The following is a 21,889-nucleotide window of genomic DNA, read 5'->3' as shown; positions in this document are numbered from 1 at the left end:
AAATAATATCGTATTTTAATATAATTATTTATCAAGAATAAATCACAGGTTTTTAGTTAATTTTGGAAGAAATAGGAATTGCAAAATAATTTTTTTTATCAATAGTTTCAGAATTCATATTTTAAGGTATATATGTGTTTTGAAAAATTTATAAAAGCATATTCTTTAAAGAAAAGAAAATAATACGCTTATAAAATTTAATTTAAATTTATATGTTTTTTAATTGCCGGCAACAACTTGCTTCTTACAACTCAACTCCATATAAAAAAATTTCTCTGTGCTTACCAACATTGAGTTATTTATATTTACAGTTTTAATTAATTGTTTAAAAAAAACTAATATAAGATATGTTGACGAAAATTTTGTTCAACACAAAAGCGATTAAATTGCTCAGTAAGTATACGTTATTTTTTTTTACTTCGACCTTTCTTACAAAAATTAAACAATCTTTTAATATAACATATAACGTCATGGGTATTTCGTATATGTAAAAATAATGTATAAAAAATTGGTTCTACCCTAAAGTTTCATATCTCTGTTTATTATTTTTTTTACTAGATGATCAACAAGATTGCAAGCTTATATTTTACTTGTTAATTAAGTTTTTAATGATTCAAGTTAGATACAAACTGTGCTTCAAAGAGTACGGTATTACTTCATATGGATCTATAGTCAAAATAAAATTGTCATTTTGTTCAAAAATGAAGTCGATTTTGAGTGTAATTTTGTAAAATGTCTACATCATTTTCCTCATGGAAGCTTGGTGGGATGCTGATTTCCTTGCTCCAGTATCTTCAAGATTAGTAGGGGGATTTGACTTAGAATTTTTTTTTTCATGATTCAGTATAGAATTTTTAAGAGGACGCAATACCTACCCTCTCAATGCCAGCTGCTAATGCTTTTTCTATGGGAGCTTCATTTGCTAATAACTTTTTTGCATTTTGATATTTTGGAAAAATTCTTTCAGCATTTGAAAGTTCATAGTTTACTCTAAGGTCTTATGAAATCACTTTTTGTTTTACCATAAATTTTAAATTATTAATGGAGTTTAAATATCGGTAATAGAGACATGTTCTTGAAATCCGTTTTTTATCAAAATTCATTTAGTAAATCTTTATTTTTGAGTTCACTTACTCGAACTATACATTTCAAGCTACCAGAAGAAATAACTAGTAATTATTTTCTTCAATTATGAAATGTGTTATTAGGAAAGAAAGATGAAAAAATTCTTAAAAAAATTGGGAAAAGAGCCTAAACCACGCCTCCCATCTGTCCTCCCTTCATTTACCAATACGAGTAAAAGTTCTAGTGGGGAGATCTTTTGGGGGGTTAGGAGAAAAGCCTCTTTACTTTCTTTGAATAGTTGAGGGGTTAAATAGCCTTGGGGTCTTCTGTTGTGGTTGAAAACAGTTTTTATTTCATTCTCTTTCTTTAAAATGAGTTAGGATGGAAGACTTTCTTTCGAATTTTCTTATGTTATTTATTATTATTTTTTCTTCTTAATTTTGGCAATAACAACTTATCAAAACATTGTAGGATAAATATATTTAATTAGTTAATTATATATATCAATTAAGCTAACAATAATTATGCAATCTTCTGTAAAAAATTTTATGTAGCACTTTTAAAAAATAGTAAAAATTTTAAACTTCGTAATTTAAATTATAATATTGTCATAAAAATTTTTTTAGCTTTATATAAGAGGTTAAAAATTGAAACTAGCAATATGAAATTTCTTTACTTAAATATCAGTCCTAAATTTCACAAAATTACAATAAATTTCAGAACAGTCACATGTGGGTCTAATACTTTCCTAATTAAACTTGGCACCTTTTTCTTTAACTACTTAAATAAAATTATCAACAATATTATTAAAGAGGATTTTTCTTGGATTATCACTAATAATCCACCGATTTTAGAATTTATTAAACATAATAAAATTAATTCTATTGCCACTTATGATTTCCAAGATCTTTTCAATAGCATTCCCCTTTCTAAACTAAAAGATGTTCTTTTGAATTATTACTATGTTTTGAAAAAATCTTTAATTGCGATTTTGATTATTGGGAAATTCCAATTAATTTTTGTCTTTTCAATAATTATCTTTAAAATGGAAAAGATATTTTTTTTTCCTAGTTGATGGAATACCGGAAGGACCTAACGTTTCATCTCTCTTAGCTAATTTTTTGTTTGCACTAAAAAAAAGAAATTGTACTCTTAATATTAAATTTGTTTTACCTTAATTAAATTGTTAAATTTGTTAAAAAATTGTTAAATTTGTTTCACCTGGCTGACAACTCTAGAAGCTTACTGTTCAAATCCAACAACAATAGCGTTGAGCAGTTCAACAGCATAATTGCTAAATTTGTTGGAGGAAAGAGGGTCAATTATAGTCAGCGTGGCTCCTATCAAACACGGTGTAACGCTGCAGTTGTCTCTCACAACAGTAAAACTCCATTACGGGCTCTCTATAAACAAATGTTTCAGAGAAGCCCAGGAGTTCATTCAAAAAGATCGGAAGAACGCAGAGTGCGTAAGAGACAGCAGACAGAAGCTCGCCGAAAATTACTAGGTCGAAAGCGCCTATTTCATAAAACAACGGGTGATGCGGCATACGGCGTCTATGCAGAGAGACCGGATTTGAATGAGGAAGATTACTCATATAAAAAAGACAAATTCTTGGCTGAAATAAACATCGACGAACTCGGTATACTAGAAATCGAGAAAGACACTCGTGGTCAACAAAATTCGGCGAGATGGATGCTTGAGAGAAAGAAGCGCCTCACAGCTTCCAATTTTGGTGTCGTTTGTAATAAACTCCCCACAACGAAATGCGACACCATCATAAAGAAGCTTCTTTATTTCGATCTCAGCACTGAAGCAATGAGGTATGGGAAGAGACATGAAGTTGATGCAATAAATGCTTTGCAAAATCTAAACCACAATGTCTCCCCATGCGGTCTCTTCATTGATAAGGACTTACCATTTTTAGCTGCTTCGCCGGATGGTTTAGTAGGTAATGATGGTATAATCGAAGTAAAATGCCCGGCCAAATGTTACGATATCACTCCTGACGAAGGAATTTTATCACGAAAAGTAACATTTTGGAAGGTAGATAAAACTAAAACAAATATCCTTGGAATCAATACAAACCACATTTTTTATTATCAAGTCCAAGGACAATTACACATTACTAGAAAAAGTTTTTGCCTTTTTGTTTTATGGACACCCAAAGGGATCAAAATAGAAAACATAAAACGAGATGACGAGTTTTGGGAAAATAAAATGGAACAAAAATTAAAGAATTTCTATTTCGACTGCCTGCTGCCAGAAATAATTGATCCTCGTTTTACAAGATCACTTCCTATAAGAAACCCACAGTACATAATTGCAGCTATTAATGAAAAGAATTCAAAAATCGCAGTATAATTTTCGTAATTTTAAATTTATAATTAATAATGCCACCAAATATATATATATATATATATATATATATATATATATATATATATATATATAAATAAATAAATACAAGAAAACACTAAGAAAGTTAAGAAAAACAATAAGTATCATTTATTGCGCTTAAGCTGCAAGTAAACAGCACTCATTATATATATATATATATATATATATATATATATATATATATATATATATATATATATATATATACATATATATATATATGCATATACATACATATACATGCATATACATACATACATATACATGCATATACATACATTTTAATTTTCCCTTCCCTTTAGCAAGTGCTTCTTATGTCTCAGCATCCAGATTTTTATTTTGTATAGTATTTCCAGATTTTATTAATAATGTTATATTTTCTTCACATTGCTGACAGTGCTAAATGTACATATATATATTATTATTATTATTATTTTCAAATTTAATGTTTGCAACTGTACATCATAGTGTATATTCTTGAAAAGAATTTTTTTTTCACTATTATTTGTTTTAGTTACTCATATTTTATCTTCAAAATTTCCACATTTATTTAGGACCATGAGTTTGCCCGAAAAAATACTTGTGCTAGTTTACAGAATTGCCTAGTATCATGAGTTTTCTCAGTAAAATTTTGCTTTCACAGTGTCAACGATTGTATATTATAATTTTCCTTCTCGCAAATGCTCTATATTTCTCAGCAACACATGTTGTTGCTCAGATTTTTATTTATTTTGTTTTATATACTAATGCTAGATTTAAACATGAATATTATATTTTAACATTTCTTAAAATTTTTATTGCCTGCTCATCATAATGCCTATTTGCTTTATTTATTCTTGCCTGACTTTATTTTTTAATTCTATATTTTAGTATTCTTTTCTTTTCTTTTGTTTTTTTGTCAGCATTATTTGCAATTATTGAATCAGAATTATTATTCTCTAAAATAAGTAGTTATAGCAATTTGACAGACTTGCTATTAAAAGTCGTTACTTTATATGTATTCAAATAATCATCGCTAAAACTACATTTTGGATAAATCAATTTTTAATTTATATCACAATTAATTTATTTTAATCCATTAAGACATACCATAAATTTAATAACATACAATGTATTCAGATTAATTTAATCATGAGACAATGGGGATAGGGGAGTATGTAGGTGATATTAGCGAGTTGCATTAAAATTTTTAGAAAAAAAAAATATAACACCAATTTTTAGTATTTTATTGCAAAATAGCTTTTATCTTTAAAAACTTTTTTAAAGAAAATTATATTAAAAATCTTTTGTTGAGAAACACGTTTTTATATCTTGCAGGATATTTCGATGGCTATTTAAAATTAACAGAAAAATGTTCACTTTAAGAAAATAAATGTTTACTTCGACTTTTAACTACTATAAAATGCCCATAATTAGCATTGTATTATTTACTTTGCCAATTTTACCTTTAATTAACTTTTTGATATTACATTCCTTTTTTCCATCTGTGATAAAGTAAGAGTTGTGTTCTTGTTTTTAGCCTTCATTTTGTCACCATATGTAAACATAATAAATCTATTGCAATTATACATTTCTTGTGACTCAAGTTATACTGTTTGTAATGCACACATGTAAACTATTTATATTTGCTCTATTTTGTAATTTAAATTTTTTATTTTTTCCTTTTTATGTTTTTATCTTGATTATACGGAAGTAAAAGATCAGGATGGTTATAAATAAAGATTTTTTATGCTTTTAATTAGAGAGTTTTTTTAATTGCATGCTTCGCCCACAAAATTAGAGTTTTTTGTAATATTACAGTCATTTTCTCTATTTTTGATTTATTATTTATTTTTGTGTTTGCGAAGTTCTGACATATGTCTGCAAACTTATCTGCGTTATAAATAAGTTTATATTTCATTACGTAAATAACAACAAAAAAGTAACATATGTTTCAAACATATGTTACAAAACATATGTTTCATACATCAAAAAAGTAGTTCGAGAAAATTTTCTTCACTGAATTTAAACACCCAAAATAACAAAATGACCATTTTTTTTTAAATATAGTGTCTCTTAGATTTTATATGTATCTGTATGAACAGGTGTGTGCTCATAGATACACAATTAAAATGAAAGTAAAGAATTCAAGATGTGATCAAAACAAAATTTTAAAACTTTAGAGAACAAAGTAGAATAACAGAAAAATAAAAATCGAGGGGAAATTTTTTTTTAATTCGTTGATTATCAAACTATACGCTAACAGATGTTTCATCTGAATTCCATCTTTCTGAGGCTGAAGTAATATGGAACATGTGGTGAGAATTCGCTTTAAAAAAGGAGAGTAAATAAATAATACTAAAATACAAAAATAATATGAATAATACTCAAACAGAATTGAATAGTACTCAATTATTGAAGAATAATTGAATAATACTCAAACAGAAATTTTAATAATTCAAATGGAGATTGAAATGTATGAAACAGAAAAGAATATAAAATTATTGAAACGGAAAAAAATAAAAAATTATTTTTGTGTAGAAATATTTATTTTTAAATTTTCTTTTTCCTTTGCACAAACACACACCCATATTCTAATATACGTATGTGTCTTAAACTATTGAAAATGAAAGGAGAAAAATTCTCAGACAAATACAAAACAATGTAATTTGTAATTCAGCAAAATTACAAAGCAATATAAATAAATTAAAAAATTTATTGAGAAATTATTATACTTATTTACAGAAAATAAAATTTTCCCGGATGGTGAATGTAAGTTTGAAAAAGATACATCAAAACAAAAATTTTCTTTGATGCAATTTAAAAAGCGTTTGATTTTTCTTTTATCATATTTTATAATTAATTCTTATTTTTTTATTTTTATAACTTTTTATTATATTAGTATAAGTTTTAATAATTTTTTCAATTCTGTATTATGACTTAATAAATTGCCTACGTTTCAATAAATTATGTATTTTTCAGAATTTTTATAATTATATTTCTTCATATATTTACAGCTCAATATAATTAGCAGTTCTAGCTCCGATTATTAAAACTAAGTTACTTTAATTAATTCCACACACATTAATAAAAATTTATATTCTTCTTGGTGTTTTAATTTGAAACGAATTAATTGTAAGATATAAGTAATCCCCATTATCTTGTAAACACCTATTTACATACAAATAAATAGTTAGAATGTCTATTCTGGATATTTCACAACGAAACTAAGAATGGGTTTAAAAATAAAAGACCGCGTACCCAGAATCACTTTTCGAAACTAATGCTTATATTGTTCAGTTTTGCTAAGGGAAGGATGGGATAGTTTAACTGACCCTCTATCATATATCACTGTCACTGTACCAATTCACTCCTCCCTCAAAGCGACGCCCCCAAAGGGTGACTATTACAACTCTGATTTTGCCAATTCCGGTTTTTTATCTGGGTATCGCGTCCTCTTAAGCTATTTAGTTTTGACAGAAATAAACATTTAAAACTATGTTTTGGTTTTTATGTCATTTTGACTAAGAGTGACAAAAGTTATTTTCTGGTGCTCAGGGATGAAAGATTTCCGCGAAAAAGCGGAAATCCGCTTTTTTCTCCCAATTTTATAAATTTCTGACCATGTTCCAAAAACTTAAATTTTAGCGGAGTCCAATACGAGAAATCCAAGCAGCCTAAACAATAGTCAAACTGGAGACGAACTCCCCCCTCCCCGGCAGTAGCCTCCTGACAACTGCGACTTCCGCTATAGATTGGAAAAAGAGTTCTAAGCAGTTTCGTTTCGGCCGTTGATATTTGATTTCTTTTGTTTGGCTGATTTTCAGAATTTTAAATATTAGGAACTGCGCCGAGCTCCGGAAACTGCTAAAATTGCAATTCTTATTCAGACTATTTTCATGCAAATCATCGATTTTCGTATTTAACTGATTTAAAAGTACTTGTTGCGATTTGTTTTTATGTGATTTAAAAATCGTACTCGCAATTCCCATTCCATTCACGCAATTTAAAAATCCAGTGTCGCAATTCGTATTCAATATTGCAACTCGTTATCACACGATTGTAATATCAAACATCGATTTTCGTATTTATATGAGATTTAAAAATTATTCGTTGCGATAAGTATTGAAAGTATAAATATCTAAAAATTAGGCATCGTGATTCTTATTTACGCGATTTAAAAATTCAATATCGCAATGCGTATTTTCGTGCTTTTAAAATCCAATATCGTGATTCTTATTCACCCGATTTTAAAATCTAACATTGCGATTCTTATTCTCACGATTCTTAAAATCCAACATCCCGATTCTTATTCACGTGATTTTAAAAACCAATATCGCGATTCGTATTGTGCGATTTTAAAAACAAGCTTGCAGCTATGAGTAACATGAATCTATTATAACGATGGTAGTCAATTTAAAAGGCGAACCCAAAGTGCGTACAGTTGATGCTACCCGCTACCGAAAAAAATAAATTCAAGTTTGATTGGTCAAAGTGACTGCAATTGTCAGTAATAATCTATCAGAAGATATTAAAGTGAAAGTTGGCGACTGTTTTAATTTAAAATGATTGACCCGTAATTAATTTAAAATGATAATTATGCTGCATTTTCCTATAATTGCTTAATTTTCTTTAATATAGTAGTGATCAAAATTTAAAATTATATTTAAAAAAATTTTATTTCACTGTCTAAATGCTTCTGTCACTTAAATACTAAATTTAAAAAAGTTGCTTTTATGTATATCTCCTCGACTTCACAGTATTATATGGAACACTCCCCCCCCCCCTTCCTGCTTTGTAAAAGTTGAGCTTTTTTTTTAATTTCAACCACTTTCATGCCTGGGTGATGTCAGGTTTTGTAACTAAACTATACAACCCTTTTTCTGGCACCAGCTGTTAAATGAAATTTGCTGTTTTTCAAGTTTGCAAATTACTCTTAAACTCACTAATATGACTGATAGTGCTTGTCTCAGTATATTTGCCCTATATTTATTACCAGCACTGATTTCTATAGGACTCCATATTTATAAAATTTTCATCCTAGATTTAAAATTATTCATTACAAAATATTATCTAAACATTCAATAAATTTGAAACTGAAAATATTTGAAGCACATGATTTAATTTTTTGACTTCTTAACATTTTAAGAAATTAAAATCAAACAGAAATTTTTTTTTTCATGAGTCTATGGTACAGTGAAAATTGAATTTTACATCAATGCAGAGCTTAAAACAGTTAATGTTAATAGGTGCTAAAGCATTAAGAGTAATTCCGCAATACCTGTGGCTTTTTTACCTCTAATATTTTATGATTTATTTTTCACTCTTGATGTTACCATATTTTATATAACACTTGCTATATTTCTTTTCTTTGAAATTAATTTTTATAAAAAGTTAGATTTTTTTTTTTTTGAATGTGAAACTTTTGTGGGCTGAATTTTCAGTAGTTTATTATTTTTTCTTGTAGGACCTACCAAGCGTTGCATGTCTGAGCATAGTCCTTCCATACGTAAACCAACACTAAATGATGTTATACCTACAGAATCTTTTCAAAGTGGGTATAGCCGACGTCAAGTTGGAAATAACTTTGTTTTGGTAGCAGGCACTTTATTCTTTTCACTTACTGCTTTTTATGTAAGTATCCTATTATGTGTTTTTCACTATTGATTTTTTTTCTGCCAGATACTATTTTGTTACATTGTAGGTAGCCAAGAAAAACTTCTAATAGGTGGCAAAGGATGTCTTACTCGAAAACACTACGCTTATTAAAAATTTATTTCTTTAAAAATTCAATTCTGCCTGGGTTTTTATTTTTAAGTTGTTGAAACTCAAATTATTTTATTAAAAAAATTATTTAAGAATTATCTTCTTTGATTAAAGAAGAATGATTAAATCAATAACTGATGTAAACTGTTTTTTTTTTTCCAATGTTTGCAAGATTAAAAAATATTTTTGTAGCGAAAACTATCTAAAAAAAAGTCAGCGAGATGCTTTTAGTTTCCTGTTAGAATTTCTAAAAATTGATTCAGTTATTCAAGACCAAAAGCCTTCTTTTAAAGAACCAGCAAATTAATTGCTTTTAGTTTGAACTATTTTTAATGTTATCAAAATAAACATAAGTATTTGGAATTGAGCTTAAAAGTGTTAAATCAATAAAGCTTGCTTGAGATACTCAAGTTTTTAAATAGTTAGGGTGACCTGGGGCAATTCCTGATCAAAAAAACGCAAACATCTATTTTATGAAAAAGCTATTCAAAATAGAATTTTAATATTTACTGGAAGTTTGAGGCTATATGAGATGAGTCCTATTCCAACTTCTTTTGTTTGAAAATCTAATTAGTATTTAAAAGATTTTAAATTTTTAGTGATCAGGAATTACCCCTGGTCTTGATCATTTCTGGAGTAATTCCTGATCACTTCTGGGGTAATTACTGATCACCACTTTTATTGTAAAGGGGCTGTTTGAAAATAATTATATAATGGTAACTAACAAATAAGACATCAAGATAAAAAAATAAACCAAAAAGATGTGTTTAAGCAGCTAATAAAACGATTTATTTGAAAGCAAGAAGAACGATTAACGCTTTAGATTTTCAAAAATCTTTACATCGTGCCATACATTTTAGGCAATCAGCCAACTCATTCTCATGTTCTTCTGAAATATAAGAGAGTTCCCACATGGGTTACTTTTGCTGGATTTTTTTAACTTCATTAAGGGAAAGTGTAAAGTTAAGTAAGGTATGCCAACAGCTCTGGCAGCAGCTCTCTACACTGAAATTTTAATTTTCAATCATTAAAAGAAATTCACTCATTTTGTTTTCTAGAAGCTTAGTATCCTTTTTAGGCTTATAATTTCTCACCATATTTATACTAGGCTAATTTATAAAGTTAAAAATTATTCTAACAATTATACGAGGCTTATTTATAAACTTAAAAAATTATTCTAACAATGTACACACATAAAATTAAGATAGAAGCAAGGTAAGACAAACCAGAAATGGTGCAAATCAGAATACAGTCTTGTATACAGTTAAAAACAAATTTTGTTCAAAACAAAAATTCCACTTAATAAATATGAACTGTTATTTAAGAAAAGACAATTAGCTATTTAAAGCTATTTTATATACTATTTATAAGAAGAAATTAGAATGATCAGGAATTACCCCAGTGATCAATAATTACCCCATCTGTAGGGGGCAACATTTGATATAGTTTCCTGTAATCAATTATAAAGTTTACCGTTGATTTGAAACAATTAAACAAAAGCTTACACTACTTTTATATCAAAGAAAAAGAAAATAACTCAAAATATTTATTATTAAGAGAATGAGGGGGATCTTTGCAGAAATGTGCAAATTTTGAAACCCATCTTTGAAATGGAAAATACAGAAAGCAGTTTAAAAGATACTTATTTTGTTAGATTAAACAAAAAAAATTTCTTAAGTAAATGTAGTTATACTTTAGTAAAGTGTACAAGCATTCTTGTCCATGTCTCAAATTTAAAAAAAAAATAATTTTTTTATAATAAAACTTATGTGATCATTATTTACCCCAGAAACAGAGTGATCGTGAATTACCCCGGGTTACCCTATCTCATGATTCTATTGTTCTTCAAAATATTGATATGATGTGTAAAAAATTTACTGAAAGTGTCAGCTCATGGTCCCTTCCTGTAGCATTAAAGCCTCAAGCACAAGACTGTAGATTATCGCAACGTCTGCATGTAATTTTTCTTTTGTGATCTTCAAAAAAATAAATAATAATGGAGATCAAATGTATCAGCAAAGATTTTTTCCTATCATTATTGAAGAGGTATCTTTTCTCTATCTTTCAAAATCTGATACCCAAACAATCTATCAGACAGCTGAAGATTGTATAAAGTAGATTGATTGATAACGTAGTTATTGTAACACAAGTTTTTTAGAAAGATTTGAATATTTCACCAAAACATCTGCAGTAATGCCACAATTTGTCTGCAAAAGAGCTATGCAGTGATAAAGCAGAAATTCTTGCATAATCTTTTCAGGAAAAAAAAGTGAATACTCGACTGTATACTTTAACAGACTGCTATGCATAGTTTAGCTGTGTGGTGTAAACTTTTTTTTTTTTTTACTTCTAACCAGGGTTCGTTGATTTAAATCAGCTTGATTTAAATCACGATTTAAATCATGATTAAAATCAAATGATTTTTTTAAAAAAATCATTGATTTAAATCAATTGATTTTTATATATATATTATATTGATTTTAAAAGTTAAAAAACAGTGCTTTAAATTATTGATACTTTTATTATTTTCTTTTCTTAGTTTTAAAATTTACTTTAAATAAATTGCTGCATTAACGAAATTACTTTCTTTCTTGGTGTGTGTTAAACACATTTGAAATTACATGTTTAAAAATCTTTTGATTCTTAACATTGAAAGTACAGATTAAAGTAAATATTTAATGCTGTCTTAATATAGACTTGCATAGCTATAGAAAGTAAATAAACATGATTTTTTTTCAAAAAGAAAAAAAGCAAATGTTAATTAAAATTCTACCTTTTGATTAAAAAAGCATGGAATTCTAATCTACATTATAGTTTATTGATGGAAATTTCTATATTTCTAAAGCTTGAGGCTATATTAAAAAGAAATTACCTTAATATGCCAAAAATAGAAAGAAAAAAAAAAAAGCTGAGTTCAGATATTTTTTTCCTGATATAGTGTCATTCTTCCCTTTCAAAGTCTATTTGAAGCAGAAGGGTTATTCACTGGTATTTTTTTTCTCAAAATATGTTCACAGCATCTTTGAAATTATCAGATTTTCTTTTGTGAAAAAAATTTCCAATGAGTACATAGATTTTTTAAAAATTTTATTTACCCTAACTTATGTATTTTGATATAGGATTAAAAATGAATATTTTAACATAAAAATATATAGAGTGAATATTTATTTTTTGATGAATGACAACATTTATAAACACAATCTGTTGCATTTATTTTGCCATTTTATAAATCAAGAGAAAAAAAAAGAGATCACAATTTTAAGTTAAAATTATGGTGTGCTAATTGAAACTTTGTGTTACTAGTTAAAGTAGTATTCTTTAAATTATCTTTTTTATCTTGTCTTTTAATTTCAATCATGCCTTTGTATTAAAATGGTCGCTATGCATTATAATGAAAAATTATTTTAATAAGTTAGAGCTTCTAAAATATTGTTATAATATAGTTTTGATATTAATTTAATTTTGATTAAACATTTATAAAGTTTTTTTAATCATAAATTAAAACTCTTATAGTGTGTTTGAATAAAAATCAAAAAAATCTGATTTAAATAAAAAAAATCTGATTTAAATCAAAATAATCCGATTTTTTTTAAAAAAATCAGAAAAATCACGAACCCTGCTTCTAACAATGCAACTAGAAACAACTGTACACGGTGGAGATTGCCCATTGTTTATACTTTACCCCCGTTTCTTCACAACTACAGTTCACACCAGTAGGATGACAAATGTTACTAAAATCAATCTATGAAATTTACAAAATGGTAACGAAAAATATTTTTTCACATAGAATTCCCATGCATTTTAAAAATATTTGTTGTGCTAATTTTATATTGCACCAGCAGAAATTCTTTTACCAGAAGGTGAAACAACCTCTCCAAATACTGCCCCCTCTCATTGAGAACTTGAAACACGGTCCGAAATATGGTGAATAATGGAAGTGCTTGTAGGAAATATTTTTAAATTTAAATGTGTTTATTGCTGTTGTGAACCCTATTCACAACACACGGTGGCATATAGTTTATTTCATCTTCCTTTTTTAGTACAATTTCAAGTTTCAAACTAAATTTAAACTTAAATTTCTAGTGTTAATTTTTATTGACCTTAAATTTGCAAATTTAAATTTTACTATTAAGTTTGGATAAGCCTTATTTTTGCAATAATATTCTCTACCTGTTTTCTTTTGGATTGCAGATATATTTTGATTTATGAAGGTGGTGGGGGCAGATTAACTCAGTAAATTCTATCTGCGTGACCCCTTTAATTTGATGTGATCTTGATATTTTTATTGCTTAATTGTATATATTTTTGCATTAAACCAAATTGATTGTTTTATTTCAGGTTTTGAATTCGGGAGTATTATTCTTCAATCTCACTCCTCCCAAAAAGAATCTTGGAGAATTTTAAGTAAAGTTATTATTATTAGAAAATAAATATCCATTGGAAGACTTTCGAATGGCTTCAAACTTTTTTGTGGAATGCAGTTCGTCAGATTTTTTATGAATATTGAATGATGTATACATATAGCTTAAACAAATTTTATGTTTTTCAGTTAAAGTTCAAAATAAATATTTAAGTTGAAAGTGTGTACACTTATTTGTAAGTATTAACTCATTATTAATATCCAACTGTTAAGGGATTTTAAAAGCTTTTTGAAATATGGAGAGTGTTCTTAAATAAAATGTGGCATTTGCAAGCATTATGTTTAAAAACTATATGGCAGGATTTAATCAAAACTTGCCTAGTGATATAATGAAATAGTGGAAGTTTTATTTCGGAGATAAGGGTTCCAAAAGCTTCCACTGGAGTGATCCAGCTGTCAATTCCCTACAGCTTGGCCTCCCAGATATGTCTATTATGTGTCAGATCCTATCACACCTGTCTCTGAACAGTGATGTAGGGCACTATGTTCTCTATTACGTTGTCTGTCAACTAGTTTTAGTTTTTATTTATTTTTTGCTATGTAAAATTTCTATTATTTCACTATCCTATTTTCATAAAGTTTTCTTGCATAGATTTTGTTATAGACTCTTCTCAACTTTAATTATGAGCACTTTCTTTTTAAACATCTATGTATATGTGGACATTTTTTACAAATTTGTCAACAACAAAAAAAAAACCATGTATAATTTTTCACTTATGAAATATTTTTTTAACAATAATTTGGACCTTTTACTGTATTCTGGTTTATATCTGGAAAATGTTATTTAGTTTTTCCATATTAATTTTTTTTTTTAAAAAAAAGCAGGTTGTCCACACTAACCTTACTACATGGGGCTAGTGTGAACAAACTTATTTAGTAGTCATTTATTACAACTCAGAAAGGTATATCTAAAGCCATAATAAAGCCAAAATATATCTAAAGCCATATGAATAAATATTGACATGAGTATTTCACTATACTAAGAAAGACATTTTGATCTCAAGCATCATTGTTTTTAAATCTATAAACAGCAGAGTAGAGAGAAAACTTGAGAAAGTTACTTTAGCACCTTAAAATTTCTACTAAATTATTCACAGTGTGGCTAAGCAACTGCTCATGGTGGAAGTGTACACTATTGTTTCCAATTTACGATGTCGCACAGTAGAGACTTGACCAATGGATGTCTACTTTTGTCCCATGTCCACACTAGTCCACCTCTTCCCTACATATACATTAAAATGCATGTTATATTCCTAATAATAACAATAGTTAAATAGAAATTCGCAATTATTTTACTCAAAATAGAAATATTTTTTACAGGATATCCTCGAACATGGAAAGTCATGATTTTTGGTATTGAACAAAATTTGTCATGATTTTAACTATTTTTTTTTAAAAAAAGAGTCATGAATTTAGGTCGCCAGAAAATCTAATTATTAAACTGGAATTTACCCCTCCCCCAATTTCTTGGTGTTCCGAATATCTGAATTTGTAACTCCCCACTCACAGTCATATTTTATTAAAATATATAAAAAAAATTTCATGTTCTTTAAAAATTGTGTTATTTCAAAAAATGAAAGGGAAAAAAATGTCATTTCTGGAGCAAATTATATTTTAAGTTTCTGTGATTTCAGAATTTTTATTATTTATTTTTTTATTTTATAAATTTAAAATTGTAGCTGAAGCAAGCCAGTGATTGGCAAATTATTTTTAGTCCGAAATAAGAACAGAAAAATCAGAAGTATTTCTTTCCTTTCCTTTGAACAAGAAAAGTATCTTTAGAATATAATTCTACAGAAAAAAGAAAAATATTACTTTTGAGTTATTTTATTGCTTCAAATCTTTATTTTCTCTGTTTTTTAAATTAAAAATCTATAAATATGAAGATGCAGAGTATAACAGTTTTGGTTACACTATAATTTCTATTAATGTTATTATGATGCTTTTTTAAATTTACTATTGTGTATTTGTCAGAGAAAATAGTAACTTCGTAAAGTCATGAAAAATTCTTGGAATTAGTCATGAATTTGAAAATCTAAAATGTAGTAGATACCATGTTTTTAAAAATTATCCATCATATATTGTAATCATTAGGATTGCATGCAAATAATTTGACCAGAGAAGGAAAAACATAAGTAATCATTATAGTAGCTTTATCTACCATTTAAAATGTGTATTGTTTGGTCATATATTTTATTTTTTTTTAACATCTGAAATATTAAGGTTCAAATTTCTTTTTGTTGAAACTGGGCATTTAATTATAAGCCTCCCTATCCTTTAATTTCTGACTGATAAGGGTTTAACAGTGAACCCTTATTTTCCCTTTCAACTAAAAATGTTCACTTAATCTTGTCAAATGTAACATGCTGCAATGTCTTAACCGTATCAGAACTGCCTGAATGAGAAAGAAGCGTTTCCCTAGTCTCCTTTAATCTGAGAGTATACTGTATTGAGATTATGTTCGTTTGATCTGATCCGCTAACAGTCAGTAAAGCTCATTTTATATCTTATCAGGGTTCGTGATTTTTTTTTAAAAAAATTTTAGAAAACCAGTTTTTTTTTTATTTAAATCAGATTTTTTTTTTAATTCAAATACACTGTAAGAACTTTCATTTATGATTAAAAAAAACTATGTAAATGTTTAATCAAAATTAAATTAATATTAAAACTATATTATAACAATATTTTAGATGCTCTAACTTACTAAAATAATTTTTCATTATAATACATAGTTCTGAATGCCTAGCAACCATTCTGAAATAAATGCATAATTGAAATTAGATGAAATAGAAAATTTAAAGAATACTTCAGGGGTCTGTCTAGGTTTTTCTGGGAGGTATACCTATTTTGTGAAAATTTAGACATAATTTGTGAAAATTAAAGATCATATCAAAAATTCAACACAAATATGGATTTATCGCTTCTTACGAGACGCAAAAATAAAATTTTAAGAAAAAAGTATTTTGTGAAATTATTCTACCGTTTTTCCTAAAGTTGAATTTGTGAAGGTACCGCTAACTATTAAAACAAAGTTTCAATTAGTAAACCATTATTTTAATTTAAAATTGTGATTTCTTCTCTTTTTTTTCTTGATTTTTAAAATGACAAAATAAATGTAACATATTGTGTTTATAAATATAGACATTCATCAAAAAATAAATAAATATTTAATCTATATATTTTTATATTAAAATAATTATTTTTAATTCTATATCAAAATAGATAAGTTAAGGTAAAAAAAAAATTTTAAAAATTCTATATACTCATTGGAATTTTTTTCGCAAAATTTCTTTATAGAAAATCAGATAATGTCAAAGATACTGTAAACATATTATAACCCTACTGCTTCAAATAGACTTTGAAGAGAAGAATGACACTATATCAGGAGAAAAATATCTGAATTCATCAGCCTTTTTTTTCTTTTTCTACTTTTGGCATATTAGGGTAATTTCTTTTTAATATAACCTCAAGCTTCAGAAATATACATTTTCCACCAATAAAATATAATGTAGATTTTAATTCCACGCTTTTTCATTCAAAAGGTGGAATTTTAATTAACATTATTTGCATTATTTTTTGTAAAAAAATCATGCTTATTAATTACTTTCAGCAGCTATGCAAGTCTATATTAAGACAGCATTAAATGTTTACTTTAATCTGTACTTTCAATCTCAAGAATCAAAACATTTTTAAAAATGTAATATCAAATGTGTTGGGATTTAACAAACACCAAGAACGAAAGTAATTTCGTTAACTAAAATTAATTAATGCAGCAATTTGTTTAAAATAAATTTTGAATCTAAGAAAACAAAATAATAGAAGTATCAATAATTTAAAACACTGATTTTTAACTTTTAAAATCAATATATATATATTTAAAAAGAAATAATTGATTTAAATCAACAAACCCTGTATCTTATACTGTGGATCGTGAAGGGAAAATTGCACAATCATCTATATGTGATCACAGTTCTCAAGAGGTTGAAATAAGTTATAATCATTTGTACTTTTAATTATACAATTAGTAGACACACATCATTGAGATTATAATAGTTTTTATTTATGTAATAGTTAAATTTATGGATGTAAATTCTAAAATTGTGCCCTAGTTGTTGTAAAAACAGACAGTTGTGAAGTTTGCAGACTGGTATTTTAACTAAATGTTTTAATTATCTTTCACTTTATATTTTATACCGATTACTTATGTTACTATATCATAAATTAAAAAGATGTAAATACAAATAAATCTTTTTTTTTTAAATTTTTTACATCTGATCCTATTTTAAATATGGTTATGCTAATAAATTTATCATTCAAGAATTAAGTTTTTTGTAATTATTCTATTTTCAAAATCTTTGAAACTTTCAGAAATTGAACTTTTAAATTATTTTTAAAGGGTTTTAATATTTTGCTTCTAATGCTACGATTTTGTTCTCAGTTTGAAATTTACAACAATTGTCTTGCTTTATCTGTTGCATTTTCGAGAATAAAATTTTTAAACGAGTGCTTTTTCTAAATTAACTAGAATTTTTTTTTCATCATGAAAATTCACATAATATTGAAATATTTGTCTAAAAATCAGACACTATTACTCCTTCACAAAAACTTTCATCATTCGGTGTGTATATATATAAAAGGCAAGATTTCTTTTAATTACATAAAAATGAGGAATTTTTTTTTTCTCCTGACATTTTAATGCAAATTTATCTTTTTAAACCTTTCTTTCAGGCAGCTATCTAGACAGAAAAAAAAAATTATTCCCTGTAGATTTTAAAACTTCACAATTCTATCTAGATTTTTATTTTATCCTGATTTAAATTATCTTACAAAGGCCCTACATATAAGGTAAGAGTGGAACCCTGTATAAAAAAAACTTGTAAATATAAAATGCTTTGTTCTTTCTCTTTATGAAATAACTTTTAAAAAATCAGTATTTAACTCCGATAAATAAAATTTATCCAGAATAACAGTTTGGTTGTGTAAAATATAGCAATATGATCTTAAAGAAAATGCATGTCAGCTTTTTTTTTTCTGAATATTGTAGAATTTAGTTTAATTTTATATTTAAGTTAGATATTTTAATTTTTTTTTTCCTTTCAATTTTAGTTTAATTCTTAGAAAGTATACTTGAATGTTTTTGATGCCATATTGATTTCCTGGAATTTTATAATTTTTTAACGGTTTTAAAATTTAAAACATAATTTAAAAAAATAAATTGGGAAAATAATAAAATAACAATCTTTCTACTATTCTTTAGATCAGGGGTTTCCAACTGGCGGCCCGGGGGCCGCATCCGGCCCGCAAAGCCTTTTTTTGTGGCCCGCGAACTAAAATATATTAGTTGTCATTTTTTTGCGGACAATTTTCGTAAAAAATCTACATGGGTTTAAAATACTTTTCTCGTTAATAAAAGCCTAATTTCTTCGTTTCTGTGAAATTTAACATACCAACGGTGCAAAGAAATTAATTTTTCAGGTTTTGCATCCAAGAAAATATTTATTCAATTACAAAAATAATCGTGTATGTTTGCTCTTTTTTATTTATTTTTATTTTTTTGTATTTTGCGATTATAATTAGCATGTGTGCATCAGAAAATTTCTCGAAGAAATTCTCCGATTTAACTTTTTGAAACCACTCACTCACTTTTGACGAAAATATTTACACGCAAATTTGTAAATTTTAAATTTGAAATGTAAATATCTATTCTCCGGTGGTTGCAGCAGACAAACCTCAATTTTCTCATGGAATATTTTGTGTGCTACCATGTAAGTTTTAATACCTTAACAATTAGACAATTAGTAGCACATTAAAGTTATTGTAGCCCGAATTTTTATTATTTATTTAATATTTTTAAAAATGTTATTATTAACAATTAAATATTTTTAAAAATCTACTTCTTATTTTAATTTGTAATTCAATACTTTTGTTTTGTACAACTTGGTAAAACTGTGACAGTAATATTTAATACTCTTTCAAACATAAAAGAGTCCTACATAAAATTTTGATAAAGTTGAGGCCCGCCATTTGATTTGTGTTTTTAATTGTGGCCCCCGGCCTCATGTAAGTTGGAAACCCCTGCTTTAGATCGAATGCTCTAACAAGTTTTTTATATCCTGTAAAATAGTACCTGATGATAATTTATGTTACAATTGTTTCCTAAATGTTAAACAAAATTTAGCTCCATTTCATTGCCGAAGAAAATTTTCTAACACGAACTAAAAAAGAAAAAATCATCCTTTAAGAAACTAAATTTTACAACTTGGCTAAAAAGGAGAACGTAATTCTGTTTTGATCATGCTAAAACAAATGTGCTCATCAGTTACGTAGTAAACTTTTCTTGACACTGAAAATTCCCCCGTCTGTCCAAAGTGATGCGTCCTACGTTTTTCATTTCATAGGTGTGACAAAAGAAATATTTTTTAGGCCTACCCATCTTTCGCTTTCCATTCCTATTTGAAAACTATTGGGACTGACAAGCAGTATACCAGCAACCTTTAGAGAACAATAACAGTATGCGATTCGCATATGCGACCACACATAAATACTATTCTGATACGCAAGCAGTTAACTTTCTAAACATTTGCACTCACGTCTAGTGCAATCGAATGCCGTGTAAATTTCCTCTACTTTATCGTCGTTTTGATATGCAAAAAATTGGCTAAACAGTTGCATGGAACAACTTATGTCGTCTAGAATTTTTTTTTGTGGCAGCAACATTTATGTTTTAATGTATAAATCTTTCTTTTTTTTTACTTGAAATTAAAGTTACGGTGCTGTTGAACAAAATCTGCGTTCGAATCGGATTGTCCTGATAAAAATATACACTGGTGGGCAAAATTAAGAGATGGAAAGCATTTTCGCACATTTCTATGACGCTATTTCTGGAAGGTTGATATGGAGGGAACCTGGAACCCGATACCATCCCAGCAACATTATCGAAGGGGACCATTATGCTGGTGGAGGACTCCTGGTTTGGGCAGGGTTCATGCAAGATACCCGCACACCGCTCCATGTGTTTGACAGTGGTTCCGTGAATGCCCAGAGCTACAGGCAGGAGGAGCGCTGTTGGCCCTGAGTTCATTTTTATGGAAGACAATGCGAGACCACATAGGGCTCTCATGGTTGATGAGTATCTGGAAAGCGAGGATATTCAACGAATGGAATGGCCAGCCAAATCCCCTGACCTGAATCCTATTGAACATGCTTGGGAGAGCTATTGAGATGCGCCAACCTTCCCCCAGAACCATTCTGAAGTTAAAAATTGCTCTGGTGGAAGAATGGGAGGGTCTTCCACAAGTCCTCCTTAACTCCCTTATTAACAGCATGCATACTCGTTGTGCATGCTGTCTGTCTGTCAGGAGTGACCATACACCATACTAGAGGCAACACACACTGTACAAGCCTCACATTTATTGTCATCTTTTATCCTTACGTTCAGACTACATTGGATTTATTGGCAATTGGTCTTGCCAGGGAATGACACTTTCATTTTTGTTTTGCATACTTTATTATTATGGAATAAGCTATACCCATACCAAATTTCATTTATTTATATTCAGTATTTTTTTAGATATTTGGGAAAATGTCTTCCATCTCTTAATTTTGTCGACCAGTGTAATTGACGAATACTTTCTTTATATAGCGTATACAAATTAAGTCATTTATTTTTTATTTAATATCAGACAGCTTACATAATTTAAACACATTTTGCTTGGAATCTACCTTTTCCATATCATCATCAACTGATCTTTCTTAATAAGAAAACTAACCTTATTTATTTATTCTCCAATGTCTGACAATAAAAAACAATGATTTTAAAAAGTAATAATAATAATTGTGGAGTTTCGTTCTCCTGAAGCAAAATTCTGGGACTTTATCGTAATTCGTTTTTAGTGGTACTATATTAATTAAAAGGTATTTTCAAAATGTTCAACGTTATTTTAATTTTTCCTTAATACATTCACATCGTTTAATTTTACGTTTTTTATTAGTATAATGAGCATTGTTTTTGTATAGTTTTTATTTTTAAAATGAGTTGAAAAATCATTAAAATGCGTTCAGAAGTAACCATTTCGAATTTTTTTAAACCGTCCCTTCGGGATTAAGCGTTCTGAATATTAAGTCGACTTTTGTGGCCATGGAAACAAGATTTCATGCGATGAATACTTTATTTAAAATCAATTCCTTCCACCATTAAGACTTACAAAAAAAAAAAAAAAAAAAAACGGGCTACTAGTGAAGCGTGTGAATTCTGACACG

The 21,889-nt window shown here is 27.7% G+C and overlaps 1 protein-coding gene and 1 long non-coding RNA gene across 2 annotated transcripts; both read left to right on the top strand.

Moving 5' to 3' along the window:
- Positions 1 to 233: 233 nt before the first annotated feature.
- On the top strand, positions 234 to 13,790 carry LOC147801794 (uncharacterized). The gene is made up of 3 exons (XR_015430504.1): positions 234 to 393; positions 8,912 to 9,078; positions 13,549 to 13,790. It is a non-coding gene; the product is annotated as an uncharacterized LOC147801794 (long non-coding RNA).
- Positions 2,292 to 3,495, top strand: LOC147801795 (uncharacterized). Its single transcript, XM_087155000.1, has one exon. It carries the CDS (start codon positions 2,479 to 2,481, stop codon positions 3,427 to 3,429), a length of 951 nt encoding a protein of 316 aa, XP_087011126.1. The 5' UTR covers positions 2,292 to 2,478; the 3' UTR covers positions 3,430 to 3,495.
- Positions 13,791 to 21,889: the final 8,099 nt, after the last annotated feature.

The sequence above is a fragment of the Parasteatoda tepidariorum genome, chromosome 11 (genome assembly GCF_982258835.1).
Source record: "Parasteatoda tepidariorum strain Cologne lab strain chromosome 11, Ptep-v5.0, whole genome shotgun sequence".
Taxonomy (NCBI): Eukaryota; Metazoa; Arthropoda; class Arachnida; order Araneae; family Theridiidae; genus Parasteatoda; species Parasteatoda tepidariorum.
Note: the sequence above shows the minus strand (reverse complement) of the source record. Positions and strands in the feature narration are given on the sequence as shown.